Genomic DNA, 17,306 nt, shown 5'->3' with positions numbered 1-17,306 from the left:
AACATCGAGGTTTTGAAAGTTGTTAGAATACATTTTCTATCATTTCAACTACTGACAAACAAAACCTAAGGTTTGTTCTAGTTGCGCTTTAAAGATGGGTTCCCAGAAAAGTATTTATCGGGTGGTTATTTCCAATAAAAGTATGGTAATTTTGGTATATATGGTAAGTAGAGATATCCAATCTTACTAGAAAAATACTGGATTCCCCGAAAAACACTCATGGAGCGTATACAGGACAAAAATTTAAGGGTTCCCCTAATCAACAGCCCGACGATTAGGAATTTCTGCACGCGTGATGTCAAAGGTCACACACGAACATTGAGCGCTTGATGTACAAGTTGATAAACTTTATGAAGAGTTAGACGTACAACACTTTCTGAGATAAAAAAAAGACACGTGTAGTGGATAATCTGATAATTTAATTAGGATTCGATATTTGTAATAAATAGTAAGCGATTAAAGACAACATCATCTTATGTATGCAATGAATTCTCCTCTGACTTCCAAGAAAGGTAAGTCACGTGACGTAAACATGACCTGGTTTGATCAAATTTTTATAGGACATTCCTTCGCAATTACAATGTTTGAGAAGGGTTTGAAGCAAAGTTATGACAAATTAATTAGTTTGAATATGTTTTTAGTCCATATGTACCATTAAATCACCCAGTTTGTACGCAAGAACCCATCTTTAAATTATCCAAGTAATAAAGAAATTTCTTCTGCAAGATTAGTCATAATATACGGAATTCTTTTTGATGACGTAATGTACTATGATATAATCAATATAATACTTGCTTCCATTTAGATCAATTGAACTACAGTGTTCTTTCGTTGAATAATCTACATATTTGATCTGTGGAAATGATATTGGAAGTCATAAAACTGACAGTTCTAATAAGTATTTAAAACAATAAATAGGCTTATCTATTTATTACAATTTCTTATTTAAACATACATTAAGCAAGAGCTAAATCTCCCTATTGCAGGTCTTTCTTTAGGCCTGAAATGTTATATAAACTGTTAATTGGACATTTATTAACAAAACAAGACCATAATCAACTCTCAATGGCATCGGATATTCAAGATTTTCACTACATTAGAACGGTTCATCATTTAACAATTTAATTTAAAGATAGGTTGCCAGGCAACTAAACATACGCCCACAGCAGCTAAATCTTCCGGGCAGTCAACAAGAGTTGCGCATATTTTTACCTTTGTCGGTAATGAAACATTTATAATACATTAAAATCTGATTAAGAGTAACAACTCATTAAGTAATTATCAGAAAACCATTAGAATTTGTTTGGTTTTTATAAAGTTCTGCCCCATGCTAACGTTTAGTATACAAAACTTTTAACATCATGGATTTAGCTGTCCAAGTCATAAAAATTCATTAAAAATCAATATACTTGTTCGTCGGATGATAACTTTAGCCTCTAGAGCGTCACAAGATTTTTCAAAGTGATCAAGGGCCATAACTTTGGCAGTAATTATCGGAAATCGTTGAAAATCAATATGTTTCTTCGTCTCATGACCTCAAACACTGTGTATAAATTTAAAGTCAATCAGATATTAACTTTAGTCTCTAGAGCGTCCACAAGATTTTTTGAAGTGATCAAGGGCCATAACTCTGGCAGTAATTATCGAAACTTGCTGAAAATGAATAGACTTCTTCGTCTCATAACCTTAAACACTGTATATCAATTTAAAGTCAATCAGATATTAACTTTAGCCTCTAGAGCGTCCACAAGATTTTTCAAAGTGATCAAGGGCCATCACTCTGGCAGTAATTATCTGAAATCGCTGAAAATCAATAGGCATCTTTGTCTCATGACCTTAAACACTGTGTATAAATTTAAAGTCAATCGGATATTAACTTTGACCTCTAGAGCATCTGCAAGATTTTTTGAAGTGATCAAGGGCCATAACTCTGGCAGTAATTATCGGAAATCTCTGAAAAGCAATAGGCTTCTTCATCTCATGACCTTAATCACTGTGTATAAATTTAAAGTAAATCGGATATTAAATTTGACCTCTAGAGTGCCCACAAGATTTTTCAAAGTGATCAAGGGCCATAACACTGGCAGTAATTATCGGAAATTGATGAAAATCAATTGGCTTCTTCGTCTCATGACCTGAAACACTGTGTATAAATTTAAAATCAATCAGATATTAACTTTAGCCTCTAGAGCATCCACAAGCAATTGTGGACTGATGGACGGACGGACGGACAGGGGCGACAACAATATACGAGGCTAAGTCTCGAATATACCAGTGCCCTGGTTACCACAATGCATACATCTTGTCAAAACTACAAACAGTGATAACTTGGCTCAAAATGAAGTAATTTGAATGAAATTTTCAATATTTTCATTTTACATTATCTATATTTGAGCTATTATAGGAAGAATGGTCAGCCCTTTATCTAAATCTTACAGAAGGTATCTTAAAGTGTTTAGTAAAGACAGTGAGGCTCACATTCTTTTTATAAAGCATTGAGCAAAGTCTCTACTAATCAAATTGCTTTCCTCTGCTTAAAGCGGAAATTTCAAATTTTTAAGTTATATTTTTAAAATTTATTAAAATAAAGCCTTAAAATAGATGATATCCATAAACAGTCCTAGCTTGTTAAAGAATAATCCTATTAATCATATAATTCACTATTGCTAGCTGAGAAATTGGCAAAAATGTCATTTTCAACTTCAAATTCCAACGTTGAGGAAATGGCTGACCATTGTTTTCAATAGGAAGAAAAAGGGAGGTAATTGTGTTGTTATTTCCTGTGTAAATGAGTTTTAAGTGTGAGAATGACACCTTTGATCGTATAATAGTGAGTTGATAACCTATTGAGCAAAAGTCATAGAAATAATTATGTTTTGACTTTCTTAGAAAATATGAAATTCTCACTTTAACCTAAGCAGAAAATGCTCTTCATCAAACTCAGTCATGACATTCACCTAACATCTACCTACATGGCTACACCAAGTTTGAACATTGTACTTTTGCTAGTAGAGCTGACCTCTGCCAGTGTGATGATAGACAGTTGGGCAGAAAAACTCATTTTAGTACCCGCCTGTTTCATCAGCGGGGTGTGTGTGTGTGTGTGTGTGTGTGGGGGGGGGGGGGGGGGTGATGTTATGTCGAAGTGATTGAAAGGAATATTTATGCATAGATTGGAATAAGACTTATTTAAACATGTTAAAGTTTATCAAGAAAGTCTATGTTATTACCTGTGTCAAAATTCAAATTATACATAAAATAAACATCCTAATTACAAATTCTCAAAGGGGTAGCCTATTTTAATTATAATTTTAAGCAAACTTACATGGTCTTGGAAAATCAACACTATAACAAAGATCCACCTTATAGAACATAAGTATTATAGATGCTCTTAACAGATTTTCACCTTATTAAGCATTCAGTTTCCTTATTGAAAGTCAAAATAATGTAATAAATGTCAATCATATTTTCATACAACACATGGTATATTTTATAAGTACATGTACTGTCACACCTGACCACAAAGTTCACAAAAATAAATCACATTCTACACAGTACTCTTTTGTAGGCCTTGGTGTAATGATGTACATTGTACACCAAGGTTACCAAGTTTTTTATCTTGACAGTCGACAGGAATTGTTAGAATGCAAATTTACAAACAAAAATATATATATACGGAAAAGTGGAAATCCCAAAATTGAATGCAAACTCCCAAACAGTTTATCAGACTTTGACTTATGATAAGATAAATATCTACAACAGAATAATGACTATTTGAACTGCTCATGGGATGGGGCTACTCAGAATAAACAGGGGCAAGCTACATTAAATAGAACTACGGAACAACTTCATGTATTTCTATGCTGAATGATAGTATATATAACAATTTTTGTACTGAAAGTAAAGTATAGTATATTTAAGCTTGTATGGTTATAATAAATAGGATGACATGCATTCTGACTTCCAGAGATATTTTAATTGACATGCATCACTGATTTCCAATTCACAGAGGGCAACTGGGTGCTGAAGTCACCAAAGAATGTAAATGAGGAAATTTAATTGATATTGTGAATTATATCTGGCATTGCTATGTTTAGGATTATTTTGAAAACATTTATATATTGATGAAAATATAATTTTGTAATATGTATTTTCATTCACATTTATTGAAAATATTTTATATTAAAGTAGCTAAGTCTCTAACTCAATATCACCCAAAGTATGGCGGGCGAAGGCATATACGCCATGTGCGCTACAGGCGCGCATTTAGTGGGGGTCTTGGTGCCTCCCCCAGAAGATTTTTTAAAATTAGGATGCCTCAAAATGCTATCTGAGACCATTTCTGGGCATTGTACATCGGCATGTTCGGAAATATAGGCTACATTTCCCTGGCTGAAAATAAGACTTTTGAAATTTTATCGATGCATTTTTCTGGGTGGGACGAGGCATATGAAATCCCCCCCAGTGAAAATCCAGGGGGACCCCCATCCCACCCCGGGATCTGCAGCACTGAATCTGATTAAAACACAGATCTTATTTCATATTATTTTTTATAGTTCAAAATTTCATTTTACCATACTTGTCTTTACTACACTAGGATCTGGAAGAGTTGTTATATTACCAGCGTTCTGGTTGAAGTGAAGGATTCGCCAACGAAAGCATGGAACTGTGTGTAAACCACTAGAACTGTCAACACTGATTGATTAATCAGTGTCTGATGCCATAGGGTCAAAAGCCGCTCATACGAACCCTGACTGGACCTTTTTCATGTAGTGTAGGCCAATATATAGATCTGTATTTAAATCAGATTGGAAATACAGAAAAAGATCAACACTGATACATTTCTGCCAAAGGGGCTCGGTGATTGTGGTGCCGGCTCACTAACCAGGTCTCGAGTTAGATCACAGACATTCCTAGTGTTCACTGTTGGCTGGGAAAGTTTCTCAGAATTTCCCAGTCTGGTTTCCCTTTGTCACTGCTGTAGGCTGGACGGCCTGGCAATAAAATAAATGTTTCTATTTGTTTGGATGGAATAGAAAACCAGCGGCTGCCAGGCAGGATACGCCCACATTTTCGAGAGATGGATAGAGAACAAGCTAAGAAGAAAGTGATTTTTCCTACAATCAAGGGCCATAATTCAGGAAATTACAATTCGATATGCGCAAATATCGAAAGGAACCGAGATCTTTGTGTTATAAACTTACATTTCAAGTTTCAACAAAATCGAATAAAAATTTTGACTTCCATAGGGTTCACAACTTTGATATACCCTATTTTTACGCTATTTGAGAACGAAGGGCGACCATTTTGTCTGTCAGTTTTGGGTCGATTTTCACGAAATTCGAACTCAGCCATCCTTAGGGTATAACGGTGATATAATAATACGTTTTTTTAAATCGGATAAAAATTATGACCTCTATAGGGTCCACAAGCTAAAAACGCGTATTTTCGTACAATCAGTGGGCCATAATTCAGGAAGTTATCGTCCGATATGCGCAAATATCAAAAGGAACTGAGACCTTTGGGTTATAAACTTACATTTAAAGTTTCAACAAAATCGGATAAAAATTGTGACCTCCATAGGGTCCACAACCTTGATATACCATATTTTTACGCTATTTGAGAACGAACGGCGGCCATTTTGTCTGTCAATTTTGGGCCGATTTTCACGAAATTCGAACTCAGCCTACCTTAGGGTGTAACAGTGATATAATAATACAGTTTTTTAAATCGGATAAAAATTATGACCTCTATAGGGTCCACAAGCTAAAAATGCGATTTTTCGTACAATCAGGGGCTATAATTCAGGCAGTTACGGTCCGATATGCGCGAATATCGAAAGGAACCGAGATCTTTGGGTTATAAACTTACATTTCAAGTTTCAAAAAGATCAGATAAAAATTGTGACCTCTATAGGGTCCACAAGCTAAAAACGTTATTTTTCGTACAATCAGGGGCCATAATCCATGAAGTTTTGATCCGATACATGCCAATATCGAAAGAAGCCGAGATCTTTTGGGGATAAACCTATATTTCAAGTTTCATTAAAATCGGATAAGAATTGTGACCTGTAGAGAGTCCACAAACAATTGTGGACGTCCGGACGGACAGGGGCGACGACATAATATGTCCACATGAAAATGTGGGCGTATAAAAAAACAGGATTTAAGTTGGCATTGAGTTGACAGTTGGGATTTGTCGAAGAGTCTGGGGAAAGTTTTCCTCATAGCATACTGCATAGCATATGGACATCTTAGATAACCTTGTTGATACAGAAAGGTAGAATGAATGTAAAACCCCATTTCATTTCCTTTCATTTACTTAGTCCATACGACAATAAAATGTTAGGTGTTAGTAGTGGGCACAAATTCTAAAAGATCAGGATGGAGTGAACTTAACACACCTTTTCTTTTTTATATACATATTCACCTTATAACCTTATGAAATAGCTTAGATTTCTTGACAGTTTCTTAATGTTTGTAATGTGATATTCAACATTAGCATAAGCTTACAACCATTATTATGAAGTACCACTTTAAAGCAACATAAACAAAATAATTTGGTGATTGTCCTCGCATGACCTGATAAATTTACATGACCTGAATGGCCCTATATAACTTTCTGAAAACAGTACACCTTGCTATCAAATCTATTAAAGGTTTGCTACAGTACAGATTAGTAATCAATTCCAATGTCAAATCGAGAATGATGTGTTAATACTTAGAAATTGGTATTCTCAAAATCTCGATCTATATAAACACATTACAGTATCCTAATGATGGTATACATCCATACACAAAGACAAATTGGTTTCTTATAGTTATTAAGCATTAAGAAAGGCAGAGGTTATAATGTGGCAACGATTCAATCTATGTTAACAAAATGTGTAAATTGATTCTTTTTTTTTTTAACCCTTAAAAAACATAGAAAAAACTCTCAACCGACCTGAAAATTAAATACTTGAATGAATACCTAACATATTTTTGCTCAAAAAAATCACAAAGGTAACCATTATATTTTATGCTCCAATAATCTTTAACTCTGCTATGTGTAATATTTTGCATTACTCTACACAAAAAAGAAAGAAAGAAATTCAAAATGAGACTACAAAACTTTGCAGCTGACCCTATATGTCCTTATAACAGGAGGATCAAACAAACTCCAGTTATGAGTATGACCATTTACGTTTGTTTCTAGTTTTTTCTAACCTTTATCTTTATTTAATTATAATTCTGGTATGTTTCCCATTCAAGTATGGGGGTGGGGGGTTGGATGGTCGAAGGGTTAACATGCACACTGTATCATAAGGTCTATCATTAAGTTAACTGGCATAGTTTCAATTCCCCGGTTGTACGTGACAAGGAGTAGGGTCACCTGTCCAACCTTGTGGGTTTTCTCTGGGTTCCCTGGTTTCTTCCCACATGCAAATTAATGAAATAAAGTTTACCATGTGTTAGTCCCAAAATGACCTAGTTTGGGTTGAGTGGACATTAAACCTCTCTCTCTCTCTCCCGCATTCCAGTACACAAACACTAAATTGATAATGAAATCGACAAGCTGGTCAATCCCAAGATCTATTATTAAAAATTCTTCATAAAATTCATGTAGTATAATAACCAAAATGTATTGTCTCATGAAATTGACAAAATTTTACTTACTGTCATAGGCATTGTAGTACTTGACAAATACATTTTCAAACTTTAGTTTAAAGGGATCAAAATATCCAAATATATATACACGCCCTTACTAAAGCCGTTAGCCTACCAACTATTTTAATGTTGACTCCACTTGGATTGTCAATAATAATACATTTCTAGACAGGGTATTATATTAATAAATGGATATTTATCCCATTGATTGTAGGCACATGAGGTTTTGTTTTGTTTCAGTCAAAAAGTTCAAAAATGTTTTTCAGTGTCCCGTCCATATTGTCTGTCAGTTGTTGACACTAGATAAAAAAAAACTAAAAAGACAACATCCCAAATAGACTGCATCCCTGCATCAGACTAGTTGTTGTACAAATAAGTAGCCAGTATTGGTCTAGATCTATAGATCTTTCTATAGTACCGGTATTTTATATATCTTATGCTTGCCAAATTGAAATTTTGCATTAACAACTGTACTTTGTAATCACCGAACTTAAATGTAAACACTTACACTTACCATCTTATGTGAAACCATGCGAAACCAACTTTTGTTAAGAAGAAAAACAGAACTTGACGGTAGTCTGCTATACGTCGTGTCTCTTGAGTAGGATCAATTCAAGTGGAAAGACGTTGGCCAAACAAGAAGATCGGATATGATTTTAAGCAGACGATTTTTCACGGGCCTTTTTTCTCTTTATTGTATTATTGTTTCCTTTTACCTTTTAACAGCACCTTTTGAAAAGAATAATAAATAAACTCCACTGTCAAGTCATAAGTAAGAAATTAATTAGAACTTAATAAAAGTGATCCAGTTTTTCTAATTTTAGTATTTTATAACTTAGATGGAAGTTTTAAAAACCCCGGGAAATTGTACGATCTGAACTCTTCAAAACTGAAAACCAGAAAATTCAAACTCTCGTGTTATCTCGTGAAGTACCGTTTGGTCTTTTACACGCATCTTTTGTCCAGAGTACGTGGTATGTCTCTTATCTAATTAAGAATCGAGTGTAATCCCAATATTTTAGACATGGTATGGTCAAATAAAGTTAATTAACTGTTACTTCAATAATATAACAATGAATTAATCGAATATTTCTAGGTACTTGCTTTTTGAAGTGTGTTTAAATTGTTAAATAAAATATCCAGGCGGCTACCTCTAGAAAATGACAATTTGAAGAAAATACCCCGCCCCCTTATGATTGTCATGAGACTGACACGTATATATACTATTCAAAAAAAGTAGGGGATATTTGATTTTTAAGTGTTATTAAAGTCACCTAATGAAACTGACGAAGAAACAAATGACAAAATGAAATGAAGTTCACATTCATCGATTTATTCCAAATGATCGTTAGACTAAGTAAGGCACAGACTGACCATTATAAGGGTAAAATGATACCCGGGGTCAAACAGCAAAGTTACCACAGCATCACAACCAAGTCAGTAACAGGTAAATCCTCCTCTGTTTGCCAAACAAGCATTGATCCGACGTGGCATACTCCTAATGAGACGTCTAAGGTCATTTTGGTCCAGATTGTCCCATTCCTGTTGCAACGCAGCAGCAAGTTCTTGGACATTGGCAGGACGTTGTTGACGTTGACGTAACCTCTGTCCAAGCATGTCCCAGACATGCTCGATGGGGGAGAGGTCGGGACTCAGTGCTGGCCAAGGTAATGTGGTGATGTTCTGTTGTTGGAGGTAACCTGTAACGATCCTGGCCCTGTGACATCTTGCGTTGTCATCCTGGAAGATGGAACGGCGGCCATGACGTCGTGCGAACGGCACAACATGGACTGCCAAGATGTTGTCCCGGTAGTACTGGCCTGTAACACGCCCTGCAACAACATGTAAAGCCGTTCTTCCAGCAACAGTGATGCCTCCCCACACCATAACAGAACCACCCCCAAATCGATGATGACGTTGACGTCTTGGAAGCGCTCGTTTCGACGACGCCACACCCTCCTACGTCTGTCCAAAAAATCAACAGTGAACCTTGACTCATCTGAAAACATCACATTGCTCCAGCGTCGATTATCCCAGTGTTGACGATCCCTACACCAACGACGTCTTGCCTGAATGTGATGATCTCTCAAACAAGGGATCACACGAGGACGTCGGGCGCGAAGGTGACCCCTATGCAGTCGATTCCGAATCGTCTGGCCACTCACTCTCACACCAGTGTCTGTTTGAAGACGAGCGCTGATCTGATTTGCTGTGATGACACGATTTCTCAAGGCCAAGGTACGGATAAATCGATCCTGGGCTTGAGTTGTCGCCCTTGGTCGACCTGAGCGTGGTCTGTCCTGTACAGATTGTGTATCACGGTATCTGGACCATAGCCTGCTTATGACAGACTGAGAAACATTCATCGTCCGCGCCACAACCGCCTGTGTTGTGCCGATCTGTAGCATGCCAAGGGCACGTAACCTTTCATTTTGGGTAAGCCGACGCATATCAAAATTTGTTTTCTGGTCACTAAAACAATTAAACTGATGTTTCCACCCTGGAATTCAATGCCACAATGACTGTAACATTCAAAGTCAGAGTCGTGCAAATCTTGGGTTGGACCCCCATGATGATCCCAAGCATCACCTGCATTCCATGCGGTAGCTATTGGTGCGTTTGGGCGTCACATGTAACTGGAAATGTTTCTTCTGTTAGGTTCTATAGTGACTTTTTTCGTAGTCATTTGCATATTTTAGTATTATGCCCCCAAAATCAAATATCCCCTACTTTTTTTGAATAGTATATTTAGAAAAATACTATAAACATCAGGAAGTTCGAAAGACTAATGAATTGTTATATGGTCATTTGAACGTTACCATCATTTTAAAGGCTCAATACCACTCTTGTTGTAACTGAATAATATGTCCCAATCTTTATTCTGGTCACTAAATTGTACTGTTTTAGAATATTTCAATTAATTGATGCAAATTTCATCTTAACACACCTTATTTAAAGATTTTGAAAAATTCAACGTAATGCCAATGGTTTGAAACTCTAACGTAAACCTTTTCAAATGAAACTTCGATTTAAAAATATTTTCGAACCCTCTGGACAAGTAAAATAGGATGTAATGGATAATTTACACAGTAGGACACTTAAACATCTAGTACTTAGATAGAGATATTATTTATTTTCTGGAGCTTTCAAGCCAACAAGAGTGTTATTGTCCCTTTAAGGTTACTGAATAATGGCGTTAGATTAGAAATAGAATGAATAGTATTATTTAGGGACGAGTTCACTCAATCACTGTAAGACTAGTCAATATGTTAACTCCACATCGGGCACATATACGCCATGTGTTGATCACAAAATTCTGCAGATTCTCGATATGGGTATATTTTACTCTTCATTAAAGGCTCAATACCACTCTTGTTGTAACTGAATAATATGTCCCAATCTTTATTCTGGTCAACAAATTGTACTATTTAGTATTTTAGAATATTTCAATTAATTGATACAAATTTCATCTTAACACACCTTATTTAAAGATTTTGAAAATGAAACTTTGATTTAAAAATATTTTCGAACCCTCTGGACAAGTAAAATAGGATGTAATGGATAATTTACACAACAAGTAGGACACTTAAACATCTAGTACTTAGATAGAGATATTATTTATTTTCTGGAGCTTTCAAGCCAGCAAGAGTGTTATTGTCCCTTTAACTGGAGATGGTTTGACCGTTCAATTTATATTTATTGTCTTTATCATACGAGTTACGACCATACTCCTACTGTCATCATCACGACATGCACTCGTTAGTCATATTTTCACTTTCCACTAAACCTGGAAAGTTTTCCTTTTACTGTCGTTATTATTAAATAAAACCTATCAATGTTATTGAGGAAACTCATCATTAAATATTGGGCACTGACGTTAATAGGTTTCTTATGTATAAAGTGTTGTGCATTCTTATTCATTTGATATAAGACCGAAAAAATTAAATGTCAGTGTTACGTTGATGGATTGACTCACAGTGGTGCCTTGAAAGGCAAAGAAGGGGAGTGTGCTATTATTAAATAAAACCTATCAATGTTATTGAGGCATTGTAGCTTTCACCAGGAATATGATATATTGAATTGATGCAGACTATATTTAAAATGACCGCAGCTCGGAAACTCATCATTAAATATTGGGCACTGACGTTAATAGGTTTCTTATGTATAAAGTGTTTTGCATTCTTATTCATTTGACGTAAGACCGAAAAAATTAAATGTCAGTGTTACGTTGATGGATTGACTCACAGCGGTGCCTTGAAAGGCAAAGAAGGGGAGTGTGTCCTAGCTTTCCCCACAGATCTATTCCTGAATTTCACACACGAAAGTTTAAATATTGCCTACCAGCCGCAAAAAGTCTATATGTCCACTTAAACATGCATTATGCAAGAGCTAAATCTTCTTTCGTCGTTCGTTTCTGGAGTTTTACGTCCACTTCCACCTAAGGTGATATCGTAGACAAGAGCTAAATCTGTCTATTGCAGGGCTTTCTTTAGGCCTGAAATGTTATCTAAATTATTAATTTGACATTAATTAACCTATCCCGACCATAATCAACTCTTAGATGGCATCGCTAGCCTGCGATCTTTGGTGGATTATGAGCTGATTTACTGCATAACTTTCCTTCACGATTAAATGGATAATCCAGACTATGCTGTTTATCGTACTGACTTTAGACTTAGTAATAATGATCAAGGCTAGGCAGAAATTTCAATCGCTTAGTTCTCGTTTAATAGTGGATCAATTTGAATGAAATTTTCAGGGAATTGCCTTTACATTATCTAGTTGTGCCTAGAAGTAGAAGCTACATGTAGTACTTAAAATGAGAATAAAGAAAAAATCCAGTATACCGAACTGATACATTTGGGCAACAAAGAGTAGGCAAAAAAAGGTCAATACGTGGGGAAAAAGAGTTGACAGGACTTAAGCTCTGCACAGATACTGCCACTGGTATCTATGTGTTGAATATTCTCTCAGTTTACCGTCTAAATATTGAATAACATTTGTTTTGAATATTTTTTGTAGCCTAGTGGCAGTAAACCAAGATGGGGGCATACAAGTATATGCAAGAAATCTACCGCAAAAAGCAGAGTGATGTTATGCGGTTTCTGCTTCGTGTGAGATGCTGGCAGTATCGTCAATTAAACCCAGTTCATCGTTGTCCAAGACCAACTCGACCAGAAAAGGCAAGACAGCTTGGTTACAAAGCTAAACAAGGTATTTATCCTAAGCATTACATTTAGACCTGAGGATCAACTAATTGAGTATGATCGACATGAAATTTGGTGTCCATGTTTCCTGGACAATTTCACATCGATCGATGGATTTCAATTTTTGATATGACGTCACAATTCCAAGCTGACAGTGATGACGTCAGTCTCGTTTTCTGGTCCATACAGTACTTGTTTAAAATTTAGGCTTTGGAAAATTATTAATAAATGCTCTTAATATTTTTTCAGGCTTTGTTATCTACAGAGTACGTGTACGTAGAGGTAGTCGCAAGAAGCCAGTTAGAAAGGGTATTACATATGGTAAACCTAAAAGACATTGTGTTGTTCGACTCAAGTATGCCAGAAACCTGAGATCCGTTGCTGAGGTAATCTTATGTTTGATGACATAATCAAATTTTAAACCGCTTAATTTAATGTTTTCAAAAATAAAATGCTGAAGACTGAAACAAGAATATGGTAGATTATGAAATAAAACATGGTTAATAATTAAAAATACAATCCACTTTTGTTTAATTTGATACATCAAAGTTTACTTTTGTTTCATTCCTGAAAATAAAATATTATAAATTCTATTTCAGGAACGTGTTGGGCGCAGATGTGGAAATCTCAGAGTTTTAAACTCTTATTGGGTTTGTCAAGACTCTATGTTCAAGTTTTATGAAGTAATCTTGGTTGATCCATTCCACAAAGCTATCCGAAGAAATCCACGCACACAATGGATATGCAGACCTGTAATGAAACACAGAGAATTACGTGGCTTGACCAATGCTGGAAAATCATCCCGCGGTTTGGGTAAAGGTCATAAATTCAATAAAACTACTGGTGGATCTAGATGGGCCAACTGGAAGAAACACAATACTGAGCAGATGCTCAGGAAACGTTAATTTTTTTTTTTTTTTCAAAAAATTTTTTTTCCTTCCAAAATCAATGTTTTTCTACATTGCATAAAAATTATGTGGTTCCAGGGAGAAGAAAAAGCCATCTGGATGAAAATCTGTCAATAAAAAACATCACTCATACCCATTCTTATTATTGTTGAACTGTTTATTTGACTTCACCCCCATATTCCTGAAGCAATGGCCCGAGAAATCCCTCTTTGACCATTGCTGGATTTGCTTCTGATACTTGAGCTTTGGAGGGAGTGTGTCTATTCTCCCCCGTTCAATCAAATCTATCCCTATAAGTAAAGCAACATGACAGCCCTTCGTTTAATCTGGGGTCTGCCCTAAAACTTTGGACAGTGATTTAAGGTATTAAAAACAGTGAAAGTATTGTTTGACTAACAATATTGTATTCGTGTTGATAGCCTCGTTTGTCACGCAATTAGTTTTTCTGCAATATTCTGCTGTGCCCCGATTAATTGGGCATAATAAAATCCCGAGTTGTGACGTAACGTTATGTAAACATTTGGTCCAATTTGGAGTCTGTTTAAAGCTAATGATTTTGTTATACAGTTAGCTATTGTTTGTTAATCGGACTATTGACCAGGCAGAAATATGCTTCCATTACAGTAGTATTAAGTGGGATTAGCTCTAATCAAACAAAACACTGCAGGGAGTATTTTTTGCCCCCCAACATGTCACTAAACTAAATCCACAAATTGGAAAACAGAATTTTATTTATGGCTCTTGTTCAGACTGAGCTGGCTATCGTGATGGCCCGTGTGGGAATGCAAGACTAAACTGTAGCTTGCGGCTTCTAAATCTACCATTAGGGGGTTATGTGGCCAAGTTGTCACTTGCATGTTTTTTGGATCATGTTTTGTCATCTGGTTTACTTCACGACTTAAAACGCCTGCATAAAAAATATACAATGTTAGTCTGAAATTTGTCGAACCATACATCGCTCCTTCCCTTTAAGCTTTATTCTTTCTGTACAATGTGAAACATAATTAAGGATCGGGGGCCCCGTGTCTCGAAATCTTAACTAAAGTTAAAATCCAAATTTTAATAGATACTTCAATTTTGATTGGCTAAGCACTAAAATCAATCTAATATTATCCAATCAAATTACTAAAATTTTGATTTTATCTTAATTAAAATTTCGTGAAACGGGGCCCCAGGAATAATGAACACATAACGTCTGTTCCCATGATTGTGCCATACAAATCTGGGGAATGTAGGAGTTGAATGTTAGTAAACTCCATTAGCCTAGCCCAGTAGGGCGTTAACACCCCCCCTCCCCAGAGTTATAGCCCTTGATCACTTTGAAAAATCTTGTTGACACTCTAGAGGTTAAAGTTAATATCCGATTGACTTTAAATCTATACACAGTGTTTAAGGTCTTGAGACGAAGAAGCCTGTTGATTTTCAACGATTTCCGATAATTACTGCCAGAGTTATGACCCTTGATCACTTCAAGAAATCTTGTGGACGCACTAGAGGCCAAAGTTAATATCCGATTGACCTTAAATTTATACACAGTGTTTAAGGTCATGAGACGAAGAGTCCTATTGATTTTCAACGATAATTACTGCCAAAGTTATGACCCTTGATCACTTTGTGACGCTGTATCATACGGTCTGTCATTGAGTCAACTGGCGGGGTTTCGATTTCCCGGTTGTACGTGACAAGTAGGGTCGCCTGTCCAACCTCGTGGGTTTTCTCCGGGTCATCCGGTTTCCTTCCACTGCTAAAGACCCCGGCGCTATTGCACTTTCGTACCTCTACCAGTTCCCGTGGTCGTAGGCACTTGAAATTTTCAGAGGATGTTAAGGGGGGCTAGCAATGACCACGCACCAAATTTCAGCCGAATCGATAAATAACTTTTTATTTTACCGACCTTTTAATTTCTAACGAGAGAGAACTTCATCCGTTTGACGCCATTTGCTTTGTTTACTAATTAGACTTGAATAACAAGACACTAAGACGGAAACCGACTCGAATAACAAGACACTAAGACGGAAACCGACTCGAATAACAAGACACTTAGACGGAAACCGACACACTGCACTAGCTGCCTAACACTCCAGTTCATAAAAATTAATATAATTTTCGTATACTTTAATTTTTGTGCGAAGCCACCATTTTCTATAAAATACTATTTGGTGTTGATCAGTGGATTGGCCTTTGGGTGTAAATATTGCCGTGACCTTGATTTTGACCTTGAGGCCAAACTTCCCATCCATATCGGGGCCTTTGCGTTTATGCTTGCCGTGGCCTTATTTCCTACTGTATTATCAAAGTTAATGTTCGAGGTGAAAGCAGAGATGACGTCCTTCAGAAAAGATAATTGGGTTAAAGTCGTAGGTCAAGGTCATGTTACAGAAAACTAAACTCAAACTTTTCAAAGTCATTTTTGGGACATTTGACCTTGACTTACGACCTTGACCCCGTAACCATTTTCGAAGGCTATCACATTGGCTTGAATCATGAACGTTTTTCTTGGTCCTATCGCACACTGCTCGGTCAGAAAACGGTCAAACGCAGAGGGTCCGTGTCCGAAAGGAAGTCAATGGGCGTGGTCAATGTGAAAGGTCGTGGTGACCTCCACTAGTCACCGTTAACCATCCGTAACCTTGACTCTGACCTTGAGTCCAAACGTCCCATCCATCTCGGGCCCTTTGCGTTTATGCTTGCCGTGGCCTTATTTCTAACTGTATTATCAAAGTTAATGTTCGAGGTGAAAGCAGAGACGACGTCCTCCAGAAAAGATAATTGGGTCAAAGTCGTAGGTCAAGGTCATCTTACAGAAAACTAAACTCGGACTTTTCAAAGTCAGTTTTGGGACATTTGACCTTGACTTACGACCTTGACCTCGTAACCATTTTCGAAGGCTATCACCTTGACTTGAACCATCGACGTTTACTTTGGTCCTGTCGCACACTGTTCGGTCAGAAAAGGGTCAAACGCAAAGGGCCCGTGTCCGAAAGGAAGTCAATGGGCGTGGTCAATGTGAAAGGTCGTGGTGACCTCCACTAGTCACCTTTAACCATCCGTGACCTTGACTTTGACCTTGAGTCCAAACTTCCTATCCATCTCGGGCCCTTTTCGTTTATGCTTGCCGTGACCCTATTTCTTACTGTATTATCAAAGTTAATGCTTGAGGTGAAAGCAGAGACAACGTCCTTCAGAAAAGTTAAAAGGTCAAAGTCAAGGTCATGTTACAGAAAACTAAACTCAAACTTTCAAAGTCAGTTTTGGGACATTTGACCTTGACTTACGACCTTGACCCCGTAACCATTTTCGAAGGCTATCAACTTGGCTTGAATCATGGGCGTTTACCTTGGTCCTGTCGCTTACTGCTCGATCAGAAAACGGTCAAACGCAGAGGGGCCCGTGCCCGAAAGGAAGTCAAGGGCGTGGTCAATGTGAAAGTTCGTGGTGACCTCCACTAGTCACCTTTAACCATCCGTGACCTCGACTTCGACCTTGAGTCCAAACTTCCCATCAATCTCGGGCCCTTTTCGTTTATGCTTGCCGTGACCCTA

General features: G+C 36.8%; 1 protein-coding gene across 1 annotated transcript; it reads left to right on the top strand.

Moving 5' to 3' along the window:
- Positions 1-8,481: 8,481 nt before the first annotated feature.
- Positions 8,482-13,902, top strand: LOC126824809 (60S ribosomal protein L15). The gene is made up of 4 exons (XM_050554199.2): positions 8,482-8,623; positions 12,672-12,863; positions 13,106-13,242; positions 13,456-13,902. The coding sequence occupies exons 2-4, from the start codon at positions 12,692-12,694 to the stop codon at positions 13,759-13,761; spliced, it is 615 nt and encodes a 204-aa protein (XP_050410156.1). The 5' UTR covers positions 8,482-8,623; positions 12,672-12,691; the 3' UTR covers positions 13,762-13,902.
- The last annotated feature ends 3,404 nt before the right edge of the window (positions 13,903-17,306 follow it).

This window comes from Patella vulgata, chromosome 6 (assembly GCF_932274485.2).
Source record: "Patella vulgata chromosome 6, xgPatVulg1.2, whole genome shotgun sequence".
In the NCBI taxonomy this organism is placed as follows: Eukaryota; Metazoa; Mollusca; class Gastropoda; family Patellidae; genus Patella; species Patella vulgata.
The sequence above is the reverse complement of the archived record's forward strand: the minus strand, read 5'-3'. Positions and strand labels throughout refer to the sequence as shown.